At 42.2% G+C, this 24,768-nt stretch overlaps 1 protein-coding gene across 2 annotated transcripts in view; it reads left to right on the forward strand.

Annotated features, from left to right (window-relative positions):
• Nucleotides 1-24,768, forward strand: part of LOC109875534 (potassium voltage-gated channel subfamily H member 1) — a 61,814-nt gene that overhangs the window by 18,189 nt on the left and 18,857 nt on the right. The window contains exons 9-12 of one of the 2 annotated variants that reach the window (XM_020467874.2): nt 8,184-8,383; nt 11,886-12,138; nt 14,964-15,021; nt 15,520-16,222. In XM_020467874.2, coding sequence (XP_020323463.1) covers nt 8,184-8,383; nt 11,886-12,138; nt 14,964-15,021; nt 15,520-15,580 — 572 coding nt within the window. In that variant the 3' untranslated portion in view covers nt 15,581-16,222. Of the gene's footprint in view, nt 1-8,183; nt 8,384-11,885; nt 12,139-14,963; nt 15,022-15,519; nt 16,223-22,781; nt 22,979-24,768 lie in introns of those variants that run through there. The other variant, XM_020467871.2, reaches the window with a different exon arrangement.

Genomic DNA, 24,768 nt, shown 5'->3' on the forward strand with positions numbered 1-24,768 from the left:
TGTGAAGAGCACAGGGCGCCAGTGGCGAATTTGCTAATCTTGGTGTTGTCTGGCAAATGCCAAACATCCTGCACGGTGTTGGGCTGTAAGCACAACCCCCACCTGTGGACGTCGGGCCCCTCATACCACCCTCATGGAGTCTGTTTCTGACCATTTGAGCAGACACATGCACATTTGTGGCCTGCTGGAGGTCATTCTGCAGGGCTCTGGCAGTGCTCCTCCTGTCCTCCTTGCACAAATGCGGAGGTAGCGGTCCTGCTGCTGGGTTGTTGGCCTCCTACGGCCTACTCCACGTCTCCTGGTGTACTGGCCTGTCTCCTGGTAGCGCCTCCATGCTCTGGACACTACGCTGACAGACACAGCAAACCTTCTTGCCACAGCTCGCATTGATGTGCCATCCTGGATGAGCTGCACTACCTGAGCCACTTGTGTGGGTTGTAGACTCCGTCTCATGCTACCACTAGAGTGAAAGCACCGCCAGCATTCAAAATTTACCAAAACATCAGCCAGGAAGCATAGGAACTGAGAAGTGGTCTGTGGTCACCACCTGCAGAACCACTCCTTTATTGGGGGTGTCTTGCTAATTGCCTATAATTTCCACCTGTTGTCTATTCCATTTGCACAACAGCATGTGACATTTATTGTCAATCAGTGTTGCTTCCTAAGTGGACAGTTTGATTTCACAGAAGTGTGATTGACTTGGAGTTACATTGTGTAGTTTAAGTGTTCCCTTTATTTGAGCAGTGTATATAAATATTAGGACGAGCAATGTCGGAGTGGCGTTGACTAAAATACAGTAGAATAGAAAACAGTACATACATATGAACTGATCAAAGCTGTATGTAATTTTTTTTTAAGTGACTAGTGTTCCATTATTAAAGTGACCAGTGATTCCATGTCTATGTACAGTGCCTTGCGAAAGTATTCGGCCCCCTTGAACTTTGCGACCTTTTGCCACATTTCAGGCTTCAAACATAAAGAATATAAAATCAACATTGGATCATTCAGAGATCCTCACTGAACTTCTGGAGAGAGTTTGCTGCACTGAAAGTAAAGGGGCTGAATAATTTTGCACGCCCAATTTTTCAGTTTTTGATTTGTTAAAAAGTTTGAAATATCCAATAAATGTCATTCCACTTCATGATTGTGTCCCATTGTTGTTGATTCTTCACAAAAAAATACAGTTTTATATCTTTATGTTTGAAGCCTGAAATGTGGCAAAAGGTCACAAAGTTCAAGGGGGCCGTATACCTTCGCAAGGCACTGTATATAGGGCTACAGCTTCTAAGGTTGAGTAACCGGGTGGTGCTTGGCTAGTGATGGCTATTTAACAGTCAGATAGCCTTGAGCCTTGTTTTTCAATCTCTTGGTCCCAGGTTTGATGCACCTGTACTGACCTCGCCTTCTGGATGATAGCGGGGTGAACAGCCCCTGGCTCGGGTGGTTGATGTCCTTGATGATATTTTTGGCCTTCCTGTGACATCTCGTGCTGTAGGTATCCTGGAGGGCAGGCAGTGTGCCCCCAGTGATGCATTGGGCAGACCGCACTACCCTCTGGAGAGCCCTGTGGTTGTGGGCGGCGCAGTTGCCATACCAGGCGGTGATAAAGACCGACAGGATGCTCTCAATTGTGCATCTGTAAAAGCCTAATTTCTTCAGCCTCCCGAGATTGAAGAGGTGCTGTTGCGCCTAATTCACCACACTGTTTGTGTGGGTGGACCATTTCAGATTGTCAGTGAAGTGTACGCAGAGGAACTTCACCTTCTCCATTGCGGTCCCGTCGATGTGGATAGGGGCGTGCTCCCTCTGCTGTTTCCTGAAGTCCATGATCAGCACCTTCATGCTGAGGTTATTGTCCTGGCATCACTCCGCCAGGACCCTCACCTCCCTGTTGGCCGTCTCGTCATTGTTGGTAATCAGACCTACTACTGTTGTCTTCTGCAAACGTGATGATTGAGTTGGAGGCGTGTGTGGCCAAGCAGTCATGGGTGAACAGGGAGTACAGGAGGGGGCTGAGCAGACACCCTTGTGGGGCCCCTGTGTTGAGGTTCAGCGAAGGACCCAGTTGCACAGGGACCCAGTTGCATAGGGCTGGGTTCAGGCTCAGGGCCCCAAGCTTAATGATGAGCTTGGAGGATACTATGGTGTTGAAGGCTGAGCTATAGTCAATGAACAGCATTCTTACATAGATATTCCTCTTGTCCAGATGGGATAGGGCAGTGTGCAGTGCGATGGTTCAAGCCTAACACAGGATCCTAGGGAATATACGATCACATGGGGTGTTTTGGACTCGTATTGTCTTACGCAACCAGCAGACACATTCGGTGTCAATGATCTAGAACAAAAGCTCAAGGCAACATACAATTCCAACCCTTGCACACACACACTCCTCACTCTGACAGTTAGCTACCTGCAGCTAAAGCCCAGCTTGCTGCCTTATCCAAGTGTCACCAAAGAGAGACTCTGTGCTTGACGGCAAGCCCTAATGGTGATCACTCCCCATGAGGCAACATTTGGAGTTGAGAAGTAGTGAGAGTTTGTGCCTTCAGGACTCAGCGATTACACTCTTATGAATGACTTTGTGCGAGCCAACCTGGACAAAGCCCCAGACATGAGCTATGTGGCTTGTCAGCTAGCTCTGCGTTTAAGTCACACTTAATGTGTGCCACGGACGATCAAACACACTGAGTGTTAGGGCCACTGCATGGTACTAGATTTGTGGGAACTCGTTGCCATAGCAACCAATGTCCAGGTGGACCATATTAGCTCATTAGCGTAGTAATTTGTGTATACTCTAATCTACTATGCCTTATTACTTGGACTGATCTTTTTATTGATGCACTGAGTACCTGAGACTACTTAATGAGCCGGCTCAAGAATCCAGTGGTAAAAATAGATGATCCAGTTCCCTATGAAAGCACCTGGTTCAGCAGACCTCACACAGCATAGTTTCACTACCCCAGTTTCTCCTAGCCTCAAAGCCTGGTTACATTTCGACTCGTTAACGTGACATATATCACATGTAGAGGGTTCCACCACTGTAAAATAAGAACTCGAATCAACCTCAGAATCTCAGCTCCTCAGTGAGACCAATTGCTGCTTTAATTTTCCAATATATTTGGACACACTGACTCATTCAATGGGTTTTCTTTATTTTTACTATTTTCTACATTGTAGAATAATAGCGAAGACATCAAAACTATGAAATAACACATCATGGAGTAACCAAAAAAGTAAATATATTTTAAATTCTTCAAAGTAGCCACACTTTGCCTTGATGACAGCTTTGCACACTCTTGGCATTCTCTCAACCAGCTGCATGAGGTAGTCACCTGGAATGTTTTTTCAACAGTCTTAAAGGAGTTCCCACATATGCTGAGCACTTGTTGGCTGCTTTTCCTTCACTCTGCGGTCCAACTCATCCCAAACCATCTCAATTGGGTTGAGGTCGGTGATTGTGGAGGCCAGGTCATCTGATGCAGCACCATCACTCTCCTTCGTTGTCAAATAGCCCTTACACAGCCTGGAGGTGTGCTTTGGGTAATTGTCCTGTTGAAAAACAAATAATAGTCCCACTAAGTGCAAAACAGATGGGATGGCGTATCGCTGCAGAATGCTGTGGTAGCCATGCTGGTTAAGTGTGCCTTGAAATCTAAATAAATCACCGACAGTGTCACCAGCAAAGCACCATCACACCTCCTTCATGCTTCACTGTGGGAACTACACATGCGGAGATCATCCATTCACCTAATCTGTGTCTCACAAAGAGGACAGATTTCCACCAGTCTAATGTCCATTGCTAATTTTTCTTGGCCCAAGCAAGTCTCTTCTTCTTATTGGTTTCCTTTAGTAGTGGTGTCTTTGCAGCTATTTGACCACGAAGGCCTGATTCACGCAGTCTCCTCTGAACAGTTGATATTGAGATGTCTGTTACTAAGTAATGGTGCAGGAGGGGATGGCTGCCGTTTTATGGGCTCTTAACCAACCGTGCTATTTTGTTTTTTTTTGCATTGTTTGTAACTTATTTTGTACATAATGTTGCTGCTACAGTCTCTTATGACCGAAAAGAGCTTCTGGACATCAGAACAATGATTACTCACCTTGAACTAGACAACTCATTTTTCTTTAATGAGTCGGGCGAGAGACACCCGACGAGGCCCTCATCCCCGTCATTCGCAGGAGAAAAAGACGGAGATATCGCGAGTCGTGGCTGAATGATGACATGAATAACATACAGCTGTCGGGTTACACGTTACACACTGTATCGGCAGGATAGAATAGCAGCCAGACGGATTACCAGACGGATTACCAGGCCATGTACTCCGAGCATGCGCTGACCAACTGGCAAGTGTCTACACTGACATTTTCAACCTCTCTATGTCTGAGTCAATAATACCAACATGTTTCAAGCAGACCACCATAGTTCCTGTGCCCATGAACACTAAGGTAACCTGCCTAAATGACTACCGACCCATCACACGTCACATCTGTAGCGATGAAGTACTTTGAAAGGCTGGGCATGGCTCACATCAACACTATTATCCCAGAAACCCTAGACCCACTCCAATTTGCATATCACCACAGCAGATCCACAGATGATGCAATCTCTCTTTCAATCCACACTGTCCTTTCACACCTGGACAAAAGGAACACCTATGTGAGATTGCTATTCATTGACAACAGCTCAGCGTTCAACACCATATAGTGCCCTCAAAGCTCATCACTAAGCTAAGGACCCTGGGACTAAACACCTCCCTCTGCAACTGGATCCTGGACTTCCTGATGGGCCGCCCCCATGTGGTAAGGGTAGTTAACAACACATCCGCCACGCTGATCCTCAACACGGGGGCCCCTCAGGGGTGCATGCACTGTCCCCTCCTGTACTCCCTGTGCACTCGTGACTGCATGGCCAGGCACAATTCCAACACCATCATTAAGTTTTCTGATGACACAACAGTGGTAGGCCTGATCACCGACAATGACGAGACAGCTTATAGAGAGGAGGTCAGAGACCTGGCCATGTGGTGCCAGGACAACAACCTCTCCCTCAACGTGATCAAGACAAAGGAGATGATTGTGGACTACAGAAAAGGAGGACCGAGTAACGCCCCCATTCTCATCGACCAGGCTGTAGTGGAGCAGGTTGAGAGTTTCAAGTTCCTTCGTGTCCACATCACCAACAAACTAACATGGTCCAAGCACACTAAAACAGTCTTGAAGAGGGCACGACAAAGCCTCTACAGCTGCACCATAGAGAGCATCACTGCCTGGTATGGCAACTGCTCGGCCTTCGACCGCAAGGCACTACAAGGGGTAGTGCGTACGGCCCAGTACATCACCAGTACATCATACCAGGCGGTGTCAAAGGAAGGCCCTAAAACTTGTCAAAGACTCCAGCCACCCTAGTCATAGACTGTTCTCTCTGCTATCGCACGGCAACCGGTACCGGAGCACCAAGTCTAGGTCCAAGAGGCTTCTATTTACATTTACTGCTACTCTGTTTATTATCTATGCAGTCACTTTAATAACTCTACCTACATGTACATATTACCTCAATTACCTCGACTAACCGGTGCCCCTGCACATTGACTCTGTACCGGTACCCCCTGTATGTAGCCTCGCTATTGTTAGTTTACTGCTGCTCTTTAATTATTTGTTACTTTTGTTTCTTTGTCTCTTTCTTAACTGCATTGTTGGTTAAGGGCTTGTAAGTAAGCATTTCACTGTAAGGTTGTATTCAGTGCATGTGACTAATACAATTTGATTTGATTTGAACTCTGCAAAGCATTTATTTGGGCTGTAATTTCTGAGGCTGGTAACTCTAATGAACTTATCCTCTGCAGCAGAGGTAACTCTGGGTCTTCCTTTCCTGTGGCTGTCCTCATGAGAGCCACTTTCATCACAGCGCTTGATTGTTTTTGCGACTGCACTTGAAGAAACTTTCAAAGTTCTTTGAATATTGTTGATTGACTGACCATGTCTTAAAGTAATGATTGACGGTCATTTCTCTTTGCTTATTTGAGCTGTTCTTGCCTTTAATATGGACTTGGTATTTTACCAAATAGGGCTATCTTCTGTATACCACCCCTACCTTGTCACAACACAACTGATTGGCTCAAACGCATTAAGAAGGAAAGAAATTCCACAAATTAACAAGGCACACCTGTTAATTGAAATGCATTCCAGAGCAAAAATCAAGCCATGTTGTCGAAGGAATTGTCCGTAGAGCTCTGAGACAGGATTGTGTCGAGGCACAGATCTGGAGAAGGGTACCAAAAAAATTCTGCAGCATCGAAGGTCCCCAAAAACACAGTGGACTCCATCATTCTCAAATGGAAGAAGTGTGGAACCACAAGAATCTTCCTAGAGCTGGCTGCCTGGCCAAACTGAGCAATCGGGGGAGAAGGGCCTTGGTCAGGGAGGTGACCAAGAACCCAATGGTAACTCTGACAGAGCTTCAGAACCTTCCAGAAGGACAACCATCTCTGCAGCAGTCCACCAATCAGGCCTTTATGGTAGAGTGGCCAGACTGAAGCCACTCCTCAGTAAAAGGCACATGACAGCTCTCTTGGAGTTTGCCAAAAGGCACCTAAAGGACTCTCAGACCATGAAAAACAAGATTCTCTGGTCTGATGAAACCAAGATGGAACTCTTTGGCCTGAATGCCAAGGGACACGTCTGGATGAAACCAGGTACTGCTCATCACCTGACCAATACTATCCCTACGGTGAAGCATGGCGGAGGCAGCAACATGCTGTGGGGATGTTTTTCAGGGGCAGGGACTGGGAGAATAGTCAGGATCGAGGGAAAGATGAAAGGAGCGAAGTACAGTGAGATCCTTGATGAAAACCTGCTCCAGAGTGCTCAAGACCTCAAACTAGGGCGAAGGTTCACCTTCCAACAGGATAACGACCCTAAGCACACAGCCAAGACAACGTAGGAGTGGCTTCGGGACAAGTCTCTGAATCCAGTTACAATTAAATTACACCCTTAAATTGCTTCTGATAACTGAATGATCCAGCCTAGTGTATGTTGTCAGAACAGTCCCAAGCTGTTGCATTTAACAGTAGTCAACAGTATCCTGATGCATTTTTATCACAGGCGGCTACCCTTAGTTCAGTTCTGTGGCTTGATCAGACAAGCTTGATTTGGCTTGATTTGGCCCATCACTCATCACTGCTGCGGCTGGAAAAATGACAGACGTTTTTAGCCCAGCCTAATGCCTCTGAGCGTTGCCCCATTGTGTATATGACAGGCACTCTCTCGTCTCCCTGACTGTTTACCTGTTGTGCTCGCTCGTCGCCTCTGAGAGGATCGATTGCGTCAGCAGCAACAATAATATAGTAATGTCATCCACCTTCTAAAACGTCCTTTGGCAAGGTTGCTCAATATCCCCTTCAGTTTAACAATTATGATGACCCTTTGGTTATAATAAAGCCAGTGATTTTCCAGCTTTTGGTGTGCCACCTGAACGATTGAAAACGAGCACTATGTTTCACTTCCCTTGAAAATGAATGCCACCAGTGTCATCACTAATGGCTGACAGGACCTCTATTGATTTCTCTGACCCTGCTCTGGAGGAGTGGGACACTGGAAGGGGAATAGGGCGACACATTCTCAGGCAAAGTGCTGACTTGGGTATGAATTGTGAGAGCCGATATTGATTGGATAGCTGCGGGATTGAGACACAGAATGAGAGATGGCTGATTGGTCAGCAGTCAGTGGGAAGTGAGAGGGAGTGTGACACCATTTTGGCTTTACAGACCATCTCCCAAAGCCCATTATGACCAATGGAGGGATAATGTCCGTGTAGAAGAAGATATGATAAATGTAACATGCCACTTGTTTTGCTACACACATCGCTGCATTTGCAAGGGTACACAATGATGTTTCCAAGTTATGACTGTGAATATGGGGATATTATTGTGATAGATTTACAGACTGTTGTCTGCCAAAAGAAAACATCACAAATGGTTCCTTTGGGTCTCTAGTGTTCTGTTCTTTCACTATTAATAATACACAGAACAGTCTTGTCAGTGGAAAAATGCTAATAAACTCAAAACCATTATTCTTACCAGCTCATCATTTTAAGGGTCCCATTTGCTAGAATCCTTTAGTGGACACATAAACAGTAGGCCATATTTGCCAGCACATTGACCACACTCTTTATTGGTCTTTTCCAGCACTCCTGTATGCCACCATCTTCGGTAACGTGACCACCATCTTCCAGCAGATGTACGCCAACACCAACCGCTACCACGAGATGCTCAACAGCGTCCGCGACTTCCTCAAGCTCTACCAGGTGCCAAAGGGCCTCAGTGAACGCGTCATGGACTACATTGTATCTACATGGTCCATGTCTAGAGGCATCGATACAGACAAGGTAACGCAAACATGGCTTAAAACGTCCATACCATTTTGTTACCGTCTCACAGTATGCATCTTTATTTCATGGCTAAGTTGGTCTGTGAGAGGAATCAAAAGGTTATGCATCACCATGGATATTACTGGTATGTGTTGGTGGTATTATGTTGTCATTGTTATACCATTATTATTCATTTATTATAATTATTATTATATTGATACAATTGACTGATTTAACGCTACTCATTGGCTCCCGATTCATATGTTTAAGATATGACTGTATCATTCCTCGGACCCCATACCGATCCAAATGTAAAATGCTTTGGTCAGAAAATTTATTGAAACGTTAGGAATTGCCGATTCACTAACATATTTTTTCTCATATTTCTTTATTTTTTGCCTTCCAAAACTACCTCATCTTTTGTGACAACTGCTGTGTGCTCTCCTTCAGTGTCAAACTAAAAGCATGTAACTGTTGACAGTCATTGATCGACAAGTAATTTTGCATGCCGAACAACGCTAGGGAATATCAGTAGCGTCGTCAAACTGCACACTGTGCCCAGCTTCGCACGCTGACCAATGCGAGGTAGAAGGCCTGTTCCTGATCTTGCACACCTGTGTTCAAATGCTAAAATGGCTTGCGTGATATTAGGGTTTATTAGTTGAGTGACAGCGTATGTCATTTGCTAGGTTATTGTTATGAATGAACTGTTGAAATAGTGTGTTTTAACCAGAATAAAAGTAAGCTACCAGAAACACATCTCTCATCTAGATGTACCTGCTGAGGGTTTACAATAGATTTGATTTTGCTGCACAAAACCCATCAGCAATAGTTTGGGTAGTTTTACTTTAAACAATTAGTGTATATGGTCATTTTTAGACATACAGATTAAAGTTTATTATTTCATAAGGAGGAATCACCTTTTGGGAGGAGCACTGCATTTAAAAAATATATATATTTCACCTTTATTTAACCAGGTAGGCTAGTTGAGAACAAGTTCTCATTTGCAACTGCGACCTGGCCAAGATAAAGCATAGCAGTGTGAACAGACAACACAGAGTTACACATGGAGTAAACAATTAACAAGTCAATAACACAGTAGGGAAAAAAGAGAGTCTATATACATTGTGTGCAAAAGGCATGAGGAGGTAGGCGAATAATTACAATTTAGCAGATTAACACTGGAGTGATAAATGATCAGATGGTCATGTACAGGTAGAGATACTGGTGTGCAAAAGAGCATGGCTAAAGCGGGAGGAGAAAATAAACTCACTACACTTCCAAATGGTCAAAACCATTTGATTTTGAGATGGGGGTATAATCCAAAATTGTGCTATATATTTATTGGCTATGTCATAGCTAATTTGTAATGGAAAAATATTGATTCATGTACATTATTAGCTCGAACACTTGATCTGCAAAAATGAGAAGTTAATTAGTGGGTGATGGTAATTTCAGAAGTGCGGGGACAAAAAAATGTGGCTACATTGTCCCCACCCCTCCTAATCTGATAGTGGGGTGGCAGGTGGCAAGTGTCCTTTATGGCTCAGATTAGGTGCCTACAATAGTATACACCACAGCATAATTTACACACGCAGATGTACACATCAACTCAGACAGATCCAGCTCAGAGAGGCCCAGCTCATGAGTTCCATCACCAGCAGGTTCAGATTTGCAATGGAAAATGTATGCGCTTATACAACAAATATTAGTGCATCGAATTGTATCGCATCGATTCATTCTCGAATTCAACTGAATCGCACCAAATAATTTCAAACTAAAACTTAGCGTTCCTGTATCGTATTGGAGGCCACGTATCTAGATTCGAATTGTCTACATCCCTACAATGTATTATTATTATTGTATTATGTCAAAAGGGAATAGATTCATACAGAACTAGAAATACGATCTGATGTTCTGTCATCTAGTCTCATATTTCAACATTACTGGTCCTATTTGTCTTCTGGCTCATTCTAAATTAGAATTATTCCTGACCTGGTCCTGCAAATGCCTGTTGGGTATGACCTCTTAACATTTGACACAATAGGAGATGCAGAGGTAATCATGTGCAATTGGCCCTCTATTCCCAGAACAGGGAGAGACTGAAATTTGCAAAGATTCACCCCTTTGAAGTTGATGTGAAAGGGATCATTCTATTTGGGGGGGAAGTTTTAGCTTATTTTTGACTTGTTTCATTCAAACCTTTTTTAAATGCCCACACCAGTAGAAATCAACTTTTTTTTTCAACTGAAAGTTGCACAATGATTTAAGTTAATAAGTCATCGTTTTAGTCAAAGTATGATATCTTTGGGCTTGAAGTGACAAATTCGAACTGCCCACTTCATGCAAATCCGTGGGCATGTGGTGTTTTTTTCCTTTGGTATGACACACATTATTGTCAGCCTACATTTCAGGGCTGGGTTTTATTGTAATGTTACCACCCACCAGCATGGCATTGTTTATTCATCAGAAAAAGCTGCAACGTTATTACTCTTCGCTACTGAGATGAGCCAAACAGCCTTGTGACCACTTGGCTAACTGAGCCATGGAGCAAAATAAAATAGGGGGTGCAAACATACGTTTTTCAACCTCCACTTTTTTTTCTCTTTTTTTCCCCGAAAATTATACAAAATCCATTGGATAATTTGTCACATTTCACTTTTCTAGTCTGTATTAAAAGTATATATACGGGGACCATTTTATAAAATGGTAAAATTGCATGATACTGCATAATAGCATTTTGCAAACCTGCTCCCTCTGTCGCCCCAAGATCAATGTTTTTGACCACTGAAGTTTTGCTTCACGACACGCTCCACTGTTTTGACTGGTGTAAAGTTATCCGCTATCCAGATAATGAGAAGCCACCCGCAAAAGGAAATTGCAGCGTGCATGATGACGAGCAGTCATTGTAGCCTATAATTTCTCTTCCCCTGTGGGCACAGGCTGACTTTACTCAGGCAAAGCCTGCTAGAAACCTTCCTACCAAAGGTTGCACCTTGTCCGTTACAATGTAGAAAAACGCATATCAGCTATCTTTCAATAGTTATCCATATTACTGGAGCGTCATCATATTATTTAATCTATTTATAAGGTGGATTCATGGCCGCAATTTATGAACGATGCCACAACGTTATAGATAACAATATATGGCGAAGTCAAAGATAGGGCAGAGGTTTCCATCTGTGGCAAACTTTTCCCTAAATTGGGCTCCCGGGTGGCGCAGCAGTCTAAGGCACTGCATCTCAGTGCAAGAGGCGTCACCACAGTCCCTGGTTCGAATCCAGGCTATATCACATCCGGCCGTGATTGTAAATAAGAGTTTGTTCTTAACTGACTTGCTTAGTTAAATAAAGGTTAAATAAAAAATATAAATAAAAATCAATGCTTATGATATTTAAAAAACACAACACCATAACATTAGCTAGTTAGCATGCTAGCTAGCTACACTATTTATCAACTCCACGACTAAAATACCACAACCAATTTGTGAATATGTATAAGTAACCTTCCTCTCCCGCAGGTGTTGCAGATCTGCCCCAAGGACATGCGGGCGGACATTTGCGTCCATCTTAACAGAAAGGTGTTCAAGGAGCACCCAGCCTTCCGACTGGCGAGCGACGGGTGCCTACGGGCCCTGGCCATGGAGTTCCAGACCACCCACAGTGCCCCGGGAGACCTCATCTACCACGCGGGCGAAAGTGTAGACAGCCTCTGTTTCGTGGTGTCCGGGTCCTTGGAGGTCATCCAGGATGATGAGGTTGTGGCCATATTAGGTGAGGGTTTATTTATTCTTCATTTTTAAACCTTCATTTATCCAGGAAGTGTATTTGAGGCCAGAAGACCAGAGGGAGACATGGTCAAGAGGCCATCTTTGGTATCTGTATGTATAGTCAATATCTGACACTCGAAAACAATTGCATTATAAAATGGTGTGTTTTCATGACCATATTACACTTAGTGACCTTTAAATGCATAGAACATTGATGGACCTGGCTTATTGCTCATTTGGGGAAATTGAGGTGAGAGTAAAGTGGATTGCGCTGAAAAACATGTTTCCTGTTTGTGTACACCTGACTGTAAGATATTGCATCACATTAGTATTCAAGACGACAATAGAGACTCTGATTGCGGAGATCCACCCCTTGATGTAGGTTCACGTCTGCTGCTTTAAAGCGTAAACCAGCCTCAAAATAGCTAATTACATCTGTGCTTCTTTTTAATGTTAATAAAAAGTGAATTAAAGCGTCCCTATTCTCTATACAATCTGTTCAGGGAGTATGCTCAAGGGCCTACATTGAGCAAACTCAATGTTTTGATAGTCGCATGCTTTTCACTTTCACAAGAGCCATGACAATATCTGTGCAACCCCTTAGTGCGATTCTCGTGAACCCGTTATTATGCGGAAACGAATGTTGTGAAAATTAGCAGTGAGCATGTCAAAGCAAACAGTAGTAGTCCTAACTCTAATAAACAAAATCAGCTTTGTGTGGATCTCTGGAGGTGACGTACAGATGTAGGATCTTAATTTGAGCCAGTTTGCTACAGCAGGAAAATAATCCTGCAGCAACAGGAAATGTGAATTATTATGTAGATTAGGATGGATTTTTTTTTTGTAGGGGTTGATACAAATCCAGTCTGAAAATCAAGTCTGGAATTTCAAAGTGGAAATTACAAACTTCAGAAGCCTTTTTTAAACCTCATATACTACAAGTAAAACATATCTGCATTGCAGGAAAGTTCCCTGCAACAGGGTGGTCAATAAAATAATTCATTATGATTAAGATCCTACATCTGTGTTCAACCACATGAGAAGTCAAATGAAGACAAATTACACTTTCTGAAATTAAACTTTGAGAGTATACTGAACCTCTGTTGTCTGGGACGTGATGTGAAGAGGTCTACAGCAGGGTTCTCCAACCTTTTCTAGCATGAGAGCTTCTTTAAAAAAAATGAAAGATCAAAAATGTAAATAAATAAACTTAACATCACAATGTTGCGTCACCACAATATTTTGCTTTATGGACAAAAATGGATGACATAACAGCTATATTAACCATATTTTCTCATCTCACTTTAAAATGACTTTCGGCAGGAAAGAAAATAACCATGCCGGAGAATTGCCGGAGAATTTCGGCACAACACCGGGACCAGAATTGAAACCCCTGCTCTATTACAATTGAGTCAAAGTTTTTCAGTTTAGCCACCCCACTATATATGAACAAACATGCCATATTTGTGTCAACCTGTAGTGGTTGATATTATTTTAAAATGTATTTATTTTTTATAATAAAGCATATAGAAATTGCTTTTGTAGGTGTTATGCATTTGATTTGATTTGATTTGATTTGATTTATGCTCATGTAGTGTCTTCCAAATAGACTTACAACACAGACAAACCTTTATCTTAGTTCCTCAAGAGAGAAGAGGCACTCTTGAGTCAGACCTCTGTTAGATGCATGATGGTCTGATAACTCATCCTCAGAGATTAGCTGTGTCACTGAGACAGAAAAACGCTGGTAGGAAGTGGGATGATGAATTTACAATACCCTAGGGCTGCTCTCTGCATCCTTTCGGTGATTGTTTTCCCCTCCAAATCGTCAAGCGAGAAGACTGGTTATCACGATGGAGCTCGTATTTACGCGAGGGATAAATATTTGGATTGCCCTCTCCCTCTAGCAGGGACTTAACCTTTAAGAAATGAGCAGGAGAATATCTCGCACTACTAGGGTCTTCACACTTACTAGACTTTTTTTGCAGTAATACCCTCAGCTACAGATATACTGGAATGTAAACTTGCGAGTTTGTCACGTTTCGACTCATGACACTCTCGAAAGTTGCCCCTCTAAGCACTGTAAACAGAACAGCACTCTTACAGTAAAATTGTAATAGCAATGATTTTGAAATGGCTGAAATGTACATACATTTTCCGTATTTAAAAAAACTTGTTTTATCGATTAAAAAAAATGAAATTGTAGTAACAGCATGTTACATTCAAAAAATGGCCGCCGTAGCTTTACATCTCAACAGTGTTTATTAAATGTTTTTATTTTATTTTTATTTTACCTTTATTTAACTAGGCAAGTCAGTTAAGAACAAATTCTTATTTTCAATAACGGCCTAGGAACAGTGGGTTAACTGCCTGTTCAGGGGCAGAACGACAGATTTTTACCTTCTCAGCTCGGGGATTCGAACTTGCAACCTTTCGGTTACTAGTCCAACGCTCTAACCACTAGGCTACCCTGCCGCCCCAACTGTTTTGCTTGACTGCATGGAGGTCCAGGAAAGAAGCAACTCCCCCCCCAGGGAATCATTGTTTTCGCTCGCAATTCGCCTTTACCTCATATAGGTGGTGGGCTGTAGCAAGCTATGCTTTAGTTTTCGAGATGATCGATCTCTGTCGAGGGAGTAGCTGGTTTTTACACCTTGTGTATATGTATTTCTGTTGGTAGGTCATGTCAATTCTTGCACTTAATTTTTATTTTTTTTATTTTCGCTAGTTGTACAGGCAAACATCGGCGCGTATCAAACTGTAAACTGATCAAAACTCGTGTACTATCCATGGTATTATCTCTGCTGATCACGTTGTCCGTATCTAAAGGTAGTAAACAGCTGGTGAAACCTCGAGAGAGATTGCTGTCTGACAAAACTGCTATCAGGTAAAGTGTATTTTTTGTAATCTAACTATGTAGTTATAGAAACACGATACCATCAATGTAAGCTTGTAAAATTACTCCCAATTTAGAACACCGCAACATTGGTAATTTAGCTAGCTTGCTAGTTAGCTAGCTAGTTACAACAAGTAGATCTGTTGCTAGCTAGCAGAAGCAGATAGCTTTATCACTAGCTAGTATTTCATTCTGAGACAAGGAGTGTTTTAGCTATCAGTTTATTTCAAGTAATAATTTAAGACTACAAAAATCTATAGGACAAGTAGTGTAAATCTAATACAGTCATCAAGGCAAGACCCACTCATTTCATTCATATTGACTAATAAGAAATGTCACATTATCCCTGTCAATGGTTGGAGTAGGATAATTGCAGAGCTCCCTGCCTCAGACTGTCAGGATGTTTATTTTCTAGCTCACAAACTACATTCCTTTACTGTGATTTGTTTTATTCTTGTCTCTCACTTTTGTCTCACATGATCTATTCAGCTCTCCTGTGTCCTGCTCCAAGAGATCAACCAAGTGCTATCCATACTGCAGTTTCAACTAGCCCTACCGTCACTATTTAGACATTGAGACTGCATATGCATTTGCCTGTTGTCTTTTCTTTGTGGGGTTTGTCTTACACGGTGTAGTGCATTTCAGAGTTAAAGAACACCAACTACAGATACTCATGCGTGTTTAAGCATCTCAGTTTAGATTCAGTTTAATAGGTGACGAATAGATGATTATTGTAACATGCAGTGGGGAGAATATTGCCCCAGTCAGGAGCCCAGGCTTTCGCCATAGATGGTAGTTCTCGTCTCTGGACCACACAAGCTTTAGAGTGCATTCTGCTAAGGCACTTGTCTCTCTCTACATCCGTCAGCTACATTGGTGACCAGGGTGGGATCCTTTCGATATACCTATGGGGCCTGGGCACACAATGCTCCTAGAGAGAAGGGTAATTACCATGCCATGATGACAGTTGTAACGTCTCCAAAGGCCCAGGCTTTTGGCAAAGATGGTAAAGTATTTTCTGGACTGCAATATTGTACGATTGTTACCTCCACAGCACCTGATATACGGTGAGGGAAAAAACTATTTTGATCCCCTGCTGATTTTGTACCTTTGCACTATATTTAGATACTTCAAATACTGCTTGAGACACCTTTGCTATTTGTCTCTGTACTCAATAAATGGTGAAACTATTTGTAATGGTGGTCTTTGTTCATATGTACAGTATATGAATGAAACTTAGATTATGGAAAACGAAAACATGACTCACACTCAGTCACGGTTAGTAGAATAATTAATGGATTGGCAAGATTTAGGCACCGTCACCTTCTAGGTTAGTAGAAAAGTAAATCATTTAAACCACCTAAATATACTCACATTCACTGAACATTTTAGTATTTGAAACAAATATTAATTTCCCAACTCCTTTTTCTATAATCCTACAGGCTCTTTATTATTGTTCATGCTCACCATGGTATTGGGCAGCTGCTATTTGAGAACTTGTCTGGTTTTTAAATCTTATTGCAGAGCACAACTGTTTTTAGAGAATATTGTATTGTAAGGTATGCTTTATGTATTGTCTAATATGCATACGAAGCTGTCCTTGATTAACATCTCCATTCTAGCATACATGACACATGAAATTGATCAAATGAAGCCCGGTTTGTTCTAAGGTACCTTTTAATATGGTAGCTAGTGTAAGCCTAAAAGCTCCTATCTAGCTATGGATCAGCTAAACGTCAGCATTCCGCTACATTTGTAAGAATGCAGAAATGATTTTATTTACATAGCTAATGTTACCTAGTCGTGTATGTTCATTTCCTCTTCCCATTGGGTTAGTATGAGTAACGTGTCATTAAAGCAATTTGTGCAAGATGTGGCTTGAGCGGATTAAATTGGACGTGTACTTCCCATTTTTCACAGATTACCTCAAATATCATCAAAATGAAGAAAGGGTCTCCCAAAAAGCAAAGCCACGGTGACAAAATGACACGCTGTTTGTCTGTTACTGAATCAAAAAGGGACATTCATTTCCCTTTCGAATCAAGGTTTGTCAAATGTTTTCAGACCTCTAAAGTCATCTAAATGTCAAGATGAAACCACATGACAACGTGTAGATCCAGCCGTATCCCTCCACCCCAAATGAATATAAAAGTCAAGCACCGAATGAAACCAGGAAATTAGACAGTGCTTAACTTATCCATTCATTTGTGGAGGTATCTACACAACATCATACAATACATTTCATCTTGAATGTACTGTACTTTCGCAGGCCCGAAAACATCTGACAACTTTCATTTATGAGTGAAATGTCCCTTTCATGGGACAATCAGCAGTTTATACATCAAGTGCTGGACATAAATCATTTATATGTACCCATTGATTCTTGAAGAATGTAACGTATAAATGGCTCATGAGCTTAGTACAACTGTCTTACCCCATCAGAACCCCAAATATAAACTTGTTTAAGTTCAATTTAAACAAAGTAAATCCAAACAAACACTATGAGCCTCAAAACATGGTTCAAACGAATTGTTATATCATGGATGGTCAGTCCTTGCATCCGTAGCTTGTCTATGAATTTGAGAGTGGTAACATTTCTCCAGCCCCAGGAGGGGAGTTCACATTGTTATTGTTATTGTGGTGGAAGGACACGTCACGCTCTGACATGCCATATACCACTTGAGAGCTTTTTAGCTTCCGTGCTGTAAGAAAGTATTCCCATTGCTCAATGACAAACACAAATAGTTTTATTTCGAGCTTCATTTTTTTTTTTTTAAAGAACGTTATTTGTAGATGTGAAACATAACCACTTTGTGTTCGTCACAGACAGACTAAATCTTAAAGCTGAAGTTGTAACGTTTCGGCTGGTGAATGGCGTCACTGAGGACGCAGGGCAGAACATTTTCTGTCACCAGTTCTATGAAATGGTGCCAAATGGTGTAACTAAATATGATCATATCTATTTTACAGTTATAAGGTGAACTCTTAGTAGTCGTTTTCTAAATTGGTTGTTACTATATTAAGAAAGCATGTAAGTCATTTCAAGCCCTATTCATTAAGTTATGTTGAATAGGAACTAAGTCATAATATTTCATATTTTCATGTAATTGAGCTTGTGTCCTCAAAAGTGAGTACACATCAGCAATACATTTTTACTAGAAAAGGGGAGATGTTTATCTTTCATGGAGTATGTGGCATTACTACTTATTGTGTATGTCCGTCTCATGATGGACATACCCAAACTTAATTATTTATTTAGGCGGAAATCTACATACATCTAACAGGCATTATGCAACATTTCCACATGCAAATAACCCTTAATGTCCAAACATCGTTCAAAGCTGTATACAGTTGTTTGTTTGTGGTGTGACCGGTTGGTCCAAAACAGTCAAAAACAGAACTTCAGTCATAAATGTCTTTTTTTTTTTATGAAGAGTTCTTCCCCTCGATACTGAACAAAAATAAAAATGCAACATGCAACAATTTCAATTCTTTTTACTGAGTTAGTTAATATAAGGAAATCAGTCATTTGAAGTAAATTCATTAGGCCCTAATCTATGGATTTCACATAACTGGGCAGGGGCACAGCCATGGATTGGCTTGAGAGAGCATAGGCCTACCCACTTGGAAGTTAGGCCCAGCCAATCAGAATGAATTTTTCCCCACAAAAGTGCTTTATTACAGACAGAAATACTCCTCAGTTTCATCAGCTGTCCGGGTGGCTGGTCTCAGACGATCCCACAGGTGTAGAAGCCGGATGTGAAGGACCTGGGCTGGCGTGGTTACACGTGGTCTGCAGTTGTCAGGCTGGTTGAATGTACTGCCAAATTCTCTAAAATTATGTTGGAGGTGGCTTATGGTAGAGAAATTAACATTCAATTATCTGGTAACAGCTCTGGTGGACATTCCTGCAGTCAGCATGCAAGCTGCACGCTCCCTCATCTTGAGACATTTGTGGCAAAACCTGCACATTTTAGTGTGGCCTTTTATTGTTCCCAACACAAGCTGCACCTGTGTAATGATCATGCTGTTTAATCCGCTTCTTGATATGCTTCACCTGTTAGGTGGATGGATAATCTAGTCAAAGGAGAAATGCTCACTAACAGGGATGAAAACAAATTTGTGCACAGAATTTGAGAGAAATATGCTTTTTGTGTGTATGGAACATTTCTGGGATCTTTTATATCAGCTTATGAAACATGGAACAAAAACTTTACATGTTGCATTTATATTTTTGTTCAGTATATATTTTTCCCCCAGTCTATTTTATTCACAAGCTATATTTCTACCTTATCCCCTTACTGTTTATATTTATTTACTTTTCTGCTCTTTTGCACACCAATATCTCTACCTGTACATGACCATCGGATCATTTATCACTCCAGTGTTAATCTGCAAAATTGTAATTATTCGCCTACCTCCTCATGCCTTTTGCACACAATGTATATAGACTCCCTTTTTTTTCTACTGTGTTATTGACTTGTTAATTGTTTACTCCATGTGTAACTCTGTGTTGTCTGTTCACACTGCTATGCTTTATCTTGGCCAGGTCGCAGTTGCAAATGAAAACTTGTTCTCAACTAGCCTACCTGGTTAAATAAAGGTGAAATAAAAAATGAAAAATATTTACCCAGTCATTCAAATCTGTATTGTACATCTCCAAGTTCTTAGGAAACTATGCAGTATTCCGTTTTTTTATGTATTATTTCTTACATTGTTACCCCAGGAAATCTTAAGTCTTATTACAAACAGCTGTGAAGAACTATTGGATATAAGAGCAACATCAACTTACCAATATTACGACCAGGAATACAACCTTTCCGAAGCGGATCCTCTGTTCGGACCACCACCCAGGACAATGGATCTAATCCCAGTAGCCGACCCAAAACAACGGTAAGGGGCAGATGTCCAGTCTCTTGATAACAAGGTAGAAGAAATCTGAGCAAGGGTTGCCTTCCAGAGAGACATCAGAGATTGTAACATTCTCTGTTTCACAGAAACATGGCTCTCTCGGGATATGTTGTCGGAATCGGTTCAGCCACCGGGCTTCTCCATGCATCGTGCTGACAGAGAAAAACACCTCTCTGGGAAGAGGAAGGGCGGGGGTGTTTGCTATATGATTAACAACTCATGGTGTAATCATAACAACTTACATGAACTCAAGTCCTTTTGCTCACCCGATCTAGAATTCCTTACAATCAAATACCGGGCATTTTACCTACCAAGAGAATTCTCGTCAGTTATAGTCACAGCTGTGTACATTCCCCCTCAATCAGACACCAAGACAGCCCTCAAGGAACTTCACTGGACTCTATGTAAACTGGAAATAATATATCCTGAGGCTGCATTTATTGTTGCTGGGGATTTTAACAAAGCAAATTTGAGAAAAAGTCTATCTAAATTCCATCAGCATATTGATTGCACTATGCGCAGGGGTAATGCACTCGACAACTGCTACTCTACTGCTACTCTGCTACTCTCCCCGGTTCTCCCTTCATAAAATCCGACCACGACAACATCTTGCTCCTACCGTCTTATAGGCAGAAACTCAAACAGGATGTACCAGTGACAAGAACCATTCAATGCGGTTCTGACCAATCGGAAGCCACGCTTCAAGATTGTTTTGATCACGTGGACTGGAATATGTTCTGGTCAGCCTCAGAGAACAACATTGACCTATACGCTGATTCGGTGAGGGAGTTTATAAAGAAGTGCATTGGAGATGTTGTACCCACTGAGACTATTAAAACCTACCTTAACCAGAAACCATGGATGCCGTCATTCGTGCAAAACTGAAAGCGCGAACAACCGCATTTAACCATGGAAAGAGGTCTGGGAATATGGCTGAATGTAAACAGTGTAGTTATTCCCTCCTCGCGGCAATCAAACAAGCGAAATGCTGGTATAGGGACAAAGTGGAGTCGCAATTCAACGGCTCAGACACGAGACGTATGTGGCAGGGTCTACAGGATATTACAGACTACAAAAAGAAAACCAGCCACGTCACGCTTCCAGACAAACTAAACACCTTCTTTGCCCACTTTCAGGATAATACAGTGAAACCGTCGCGGCCCACTAAGAAGGACTGCGCCCCCCTCTCCTTCTCCATGGCCGACGTGAGTAAAACATTTAAACTTGTTAACCCTCGCAAGGCTGCTGGCCCAGACGGCATCCCTAGCCGCATCCTCAGAGCATGCGCAGACCAGATGGCTGGTGTGTTTACGGACATATTCAATCGCTCCCTATCCCAGTCTGTTGTCCCCACATGCTTCAAGATGGCTGCCATTGTTCCAGTACCCAAGAAGGTAAATATAACTGAACTAAATGACTACAGCCCTGTAGCACTCACTTCTGTCATCATGAAGTGCTTTGAGAGACTAGTCAAGGATCATATCACCTCCACCTTCCCGAGTCCCCCTAGACCCACTTCATACCGCCCCAACAGGTCCACAGATGACACAATTGCCTGCACACTGCCCTATCCCATCTGGACAAGAGGAATACCTATGTAAGAATGCTGTTCATTGACTAAAGCTCAGCATTCAACAGTACCCTCCAAGCTCATCATCAAGCTGAAGGCCCTGGGTCTCAACTCAGCCCTGTGCAATTGGGTCCTGGACTTTCTGACGGGCCGTCCCCAGGTGGTGAAGGTAAAAGACAACATCTCCATTTCGCTGACCCTCAACACTAGGGCCCCTGTTCACCTATGACTGCGTGGCCATGCACGCCTCCAACTCAATCATCAAGTTTGCAGACGACACAACGGTAGTGGGCTTGATTACCAACAACGACGAGACAACCTACAGGGAGGAGGTGAGGGCACTCAGAGTGTGGTGTCAGGAAAACAACCTCTCCCTCGACGTCAACTAAACAAAGGAGATGATCGTGGTCTTCAGGAAACAGCAGAGGGAGCACCCCCCTGTCCACATCGACGGGACAGCAGTGGAGAAGGTGGAAAGTTTTACGTTCCTCGGCGTACACATCACGGACAAACTGAAATGGGTAGTTGTTGTGCAATTGTTAGATTACTTGTTAGATATTACTGCACTGTCAGAACTAGAAGCACAAGCATTTCGCTACACTCGCATGAACATCTACTAACCATGTGTATGTGACCGATAAAATTGGATTTGATTTTGTACTGTAACTCCAAAAGCTCCCATAAGCTGTCTGATGCATTTCATCAATTCAATTTGGACGCGGGAAAGGGACAGATTTGTATTTTCACGTGTGAAAAACAAAAGGTCTGCATATGTGTTAATAACCATGGCTTATAGTGTCTTGGCTAATACTTTTTTAGATCTGTTTCCAGAAAAGTAGGAGCTTGGTGGAGTGAGGGATGCGGCTTTACATTAGTAAGAGGTGCAATATGTTGTTTACAGCTCAGTACAGGGTCTGTTTGCCTTGTAGGTGACAAGGCTTCTACAATTGGTATCACAAATGCACTGTGTATCATTTCCCCCCCGTTGGTCTCAGACTAGATCTTTTTTAAATGACCAGTTACATAATGCACTCTTTTTCAATGGTCAATTTCTTTGTTTGTTAACATTGTACAGGCAGTTTGCAATTGAAGCACATTTCAGCATAGACGTATGACCTTGGGCTTTTTACTTTGTATTACCATGAAAGGCTGCAAGATTTGCTTCATGGCAGTTAGATTCCTATCATTGTGGATGGATGGGGTTTCCCTTGTTGTCATTCACCTCACTATTTATCTCTCCCCTTTCTATCGGCGGTTTTTATCTTCACAGGAAAGGGAGACGTGTTTGGGGACGTCTTCTGGAAGGAGGTGACCCTAGCCCAGGCTTGCGCCAACGTTCGGGCCTTGACTTACTGCGACCTCCACGTCATCAAGCGTGACGCTCTGCAGAAAGTTCTGGAGTTCTACACGGCCTTCTCCAACCACTTCTCCCGCAACCTGCTGCTCACCTATAACCTCAGAAAGAGGGTAAGCTGCCCGGGGGGATTGCTCTCTCTCTGACTGTGTCTCGATTGTCTCCAATAGCTTATTAATTGGCCAAAAGATTGGATAGACTATGTATTTTTCACCTATCCAGTCCTTTCTGAACAGTGGTCTGGAAGGAAACAAGAGCTATTTAAGAATATTGGTACAGAGATCTCTCTGTGTCCTGTAGTTCAAAAAAGCAAAGGTGATGGCATCTCCATCAATGAATGGTGCTCTTATTTTTTTTTTTAAAAGCTGACACTTCAACCTCAATTGATCTTTCTCAAAGCTTGCTTTTTTGGTGGGTGTGGCACCTTCTCTTTATGGGAACTGCTCAAAGATAGACGCAACAATATTTCATCATCAAATACAGTGGGGCAACTTTTGGCTAGACATCAACAACTGCCTTACAGGCATAAACAACAACAATCTGCCAAAACTGATGTCATTACTGAGTCTACCTTCGTCGTGCAGAGTCAGTTGTACTGAGTGTCTCACACTTAATTTGTGATTCTGGCCTTGCTGTTTCACCATAGTTAATCTCATTCCCAATGTTTGCAATAGCTGGGGACGAGATTCTCTGTGAAATGTGTCTTAAAAGAACTTTCTTGGACCAAAAGGAATTGAGATCGAAATAGTGGCCAGTTCCCGGTCTTTGTGTTGCATAGTACAATATTTTCTTTCAGGGACAAGTAAAATGCACAAAGTGATATTTGACAAATGTTGAATAATTACTCAATAATGAATTCACCTTGTCCTCCATTTTCATCAAAATGTCCTTGTCTCTTTTGTTTCTGTCATTTTACCTGTAAAAAGATAAGGCCTCTAAACAAAGTATCAACTCCAGTATGCGCCATCAACCCAGGTCGCTTGTGTTAAACGCATTGCTCCAATAGGGTTAACTCACTTAGGGGGAACTGTAAGGTGGGCTTATTAGCGAGGATTGTTACAATATGACAATCATCATGGTGAATAGTATATTATAAATGCATTATTTGACAGATTTTTATTGATGCAGATGTATTGATTATTTTTTAATGTTGCATTTGTTTTTACAAATGGTCCGCAATGTCTTATTGATCTGAATATCAGTGCTATAATCTTCTAGCCTTTAACCATTGACTTTTTACACCCACTCAAACACTCAAAACTTGTAAACTGAGAACATCACTGAAAATCCACAGCATTTCCTATAAAAGATCAAGTACTGAAATTGATTCAACTTTGCTGAAGAAAACACAGCATATTAGCGAGGAGGACATAGCTTATTCATCAGAAGGTGCTGTTGATTCATCAAGATGCAATCCTCTGTCCTTGTCGTCATCATGCAATTCAAACATGAGTATATGTTAGGCAATAGAGGTCATGTTGACTAATACGATGACTCACTTTTACCGCATATCCTATTATGGTTCGTCACGATCTGCACCCTTAGCCGTGGTGTATGCGGTTTCTTGTGGTCATCAAGGTTATTGCTTTGTTTAGTCTAGAAAAGCTTTCAGGTGCAGAAGCCTCTTCAGGCAGCCACTAATCCACCGTACTTTTCAGGTTAGGTAACCACAGGGGTTGATTTGGCTAAAACCTGCTGTGAGGTATGATACAGGGCAGTGTACATTAGGCACCAAATTGAAGAACTACCTGGACCTGTCCAATTAGAAACGCTCATTGTTGTTTTCTATCGTGTGCCCTAATGAACACGACCCTGGTTCCACCATAGTGTCGTGGTGCCCCTTTCTGTAGGTTATACCCATGGAATCAGTAACACACCAATTGAAGGGCCAATTCTGGAGGCC

This window comes from Oncorhynchus kisutch, linkage group LG20, assembly GCF_002021735.2.
Source record: "Oncorhynchus kisutch isolate 150728-3 linkage group LG20, Okis_V2, whole genome shotgun sequence".
NCBI classification, from domain to species: Eukaryota; Metazoa; Chordata; class Actinopteri; order Salmoniformes; family Salmonidae; genus Oncorhynchus; species Oncorhynchus kisutch.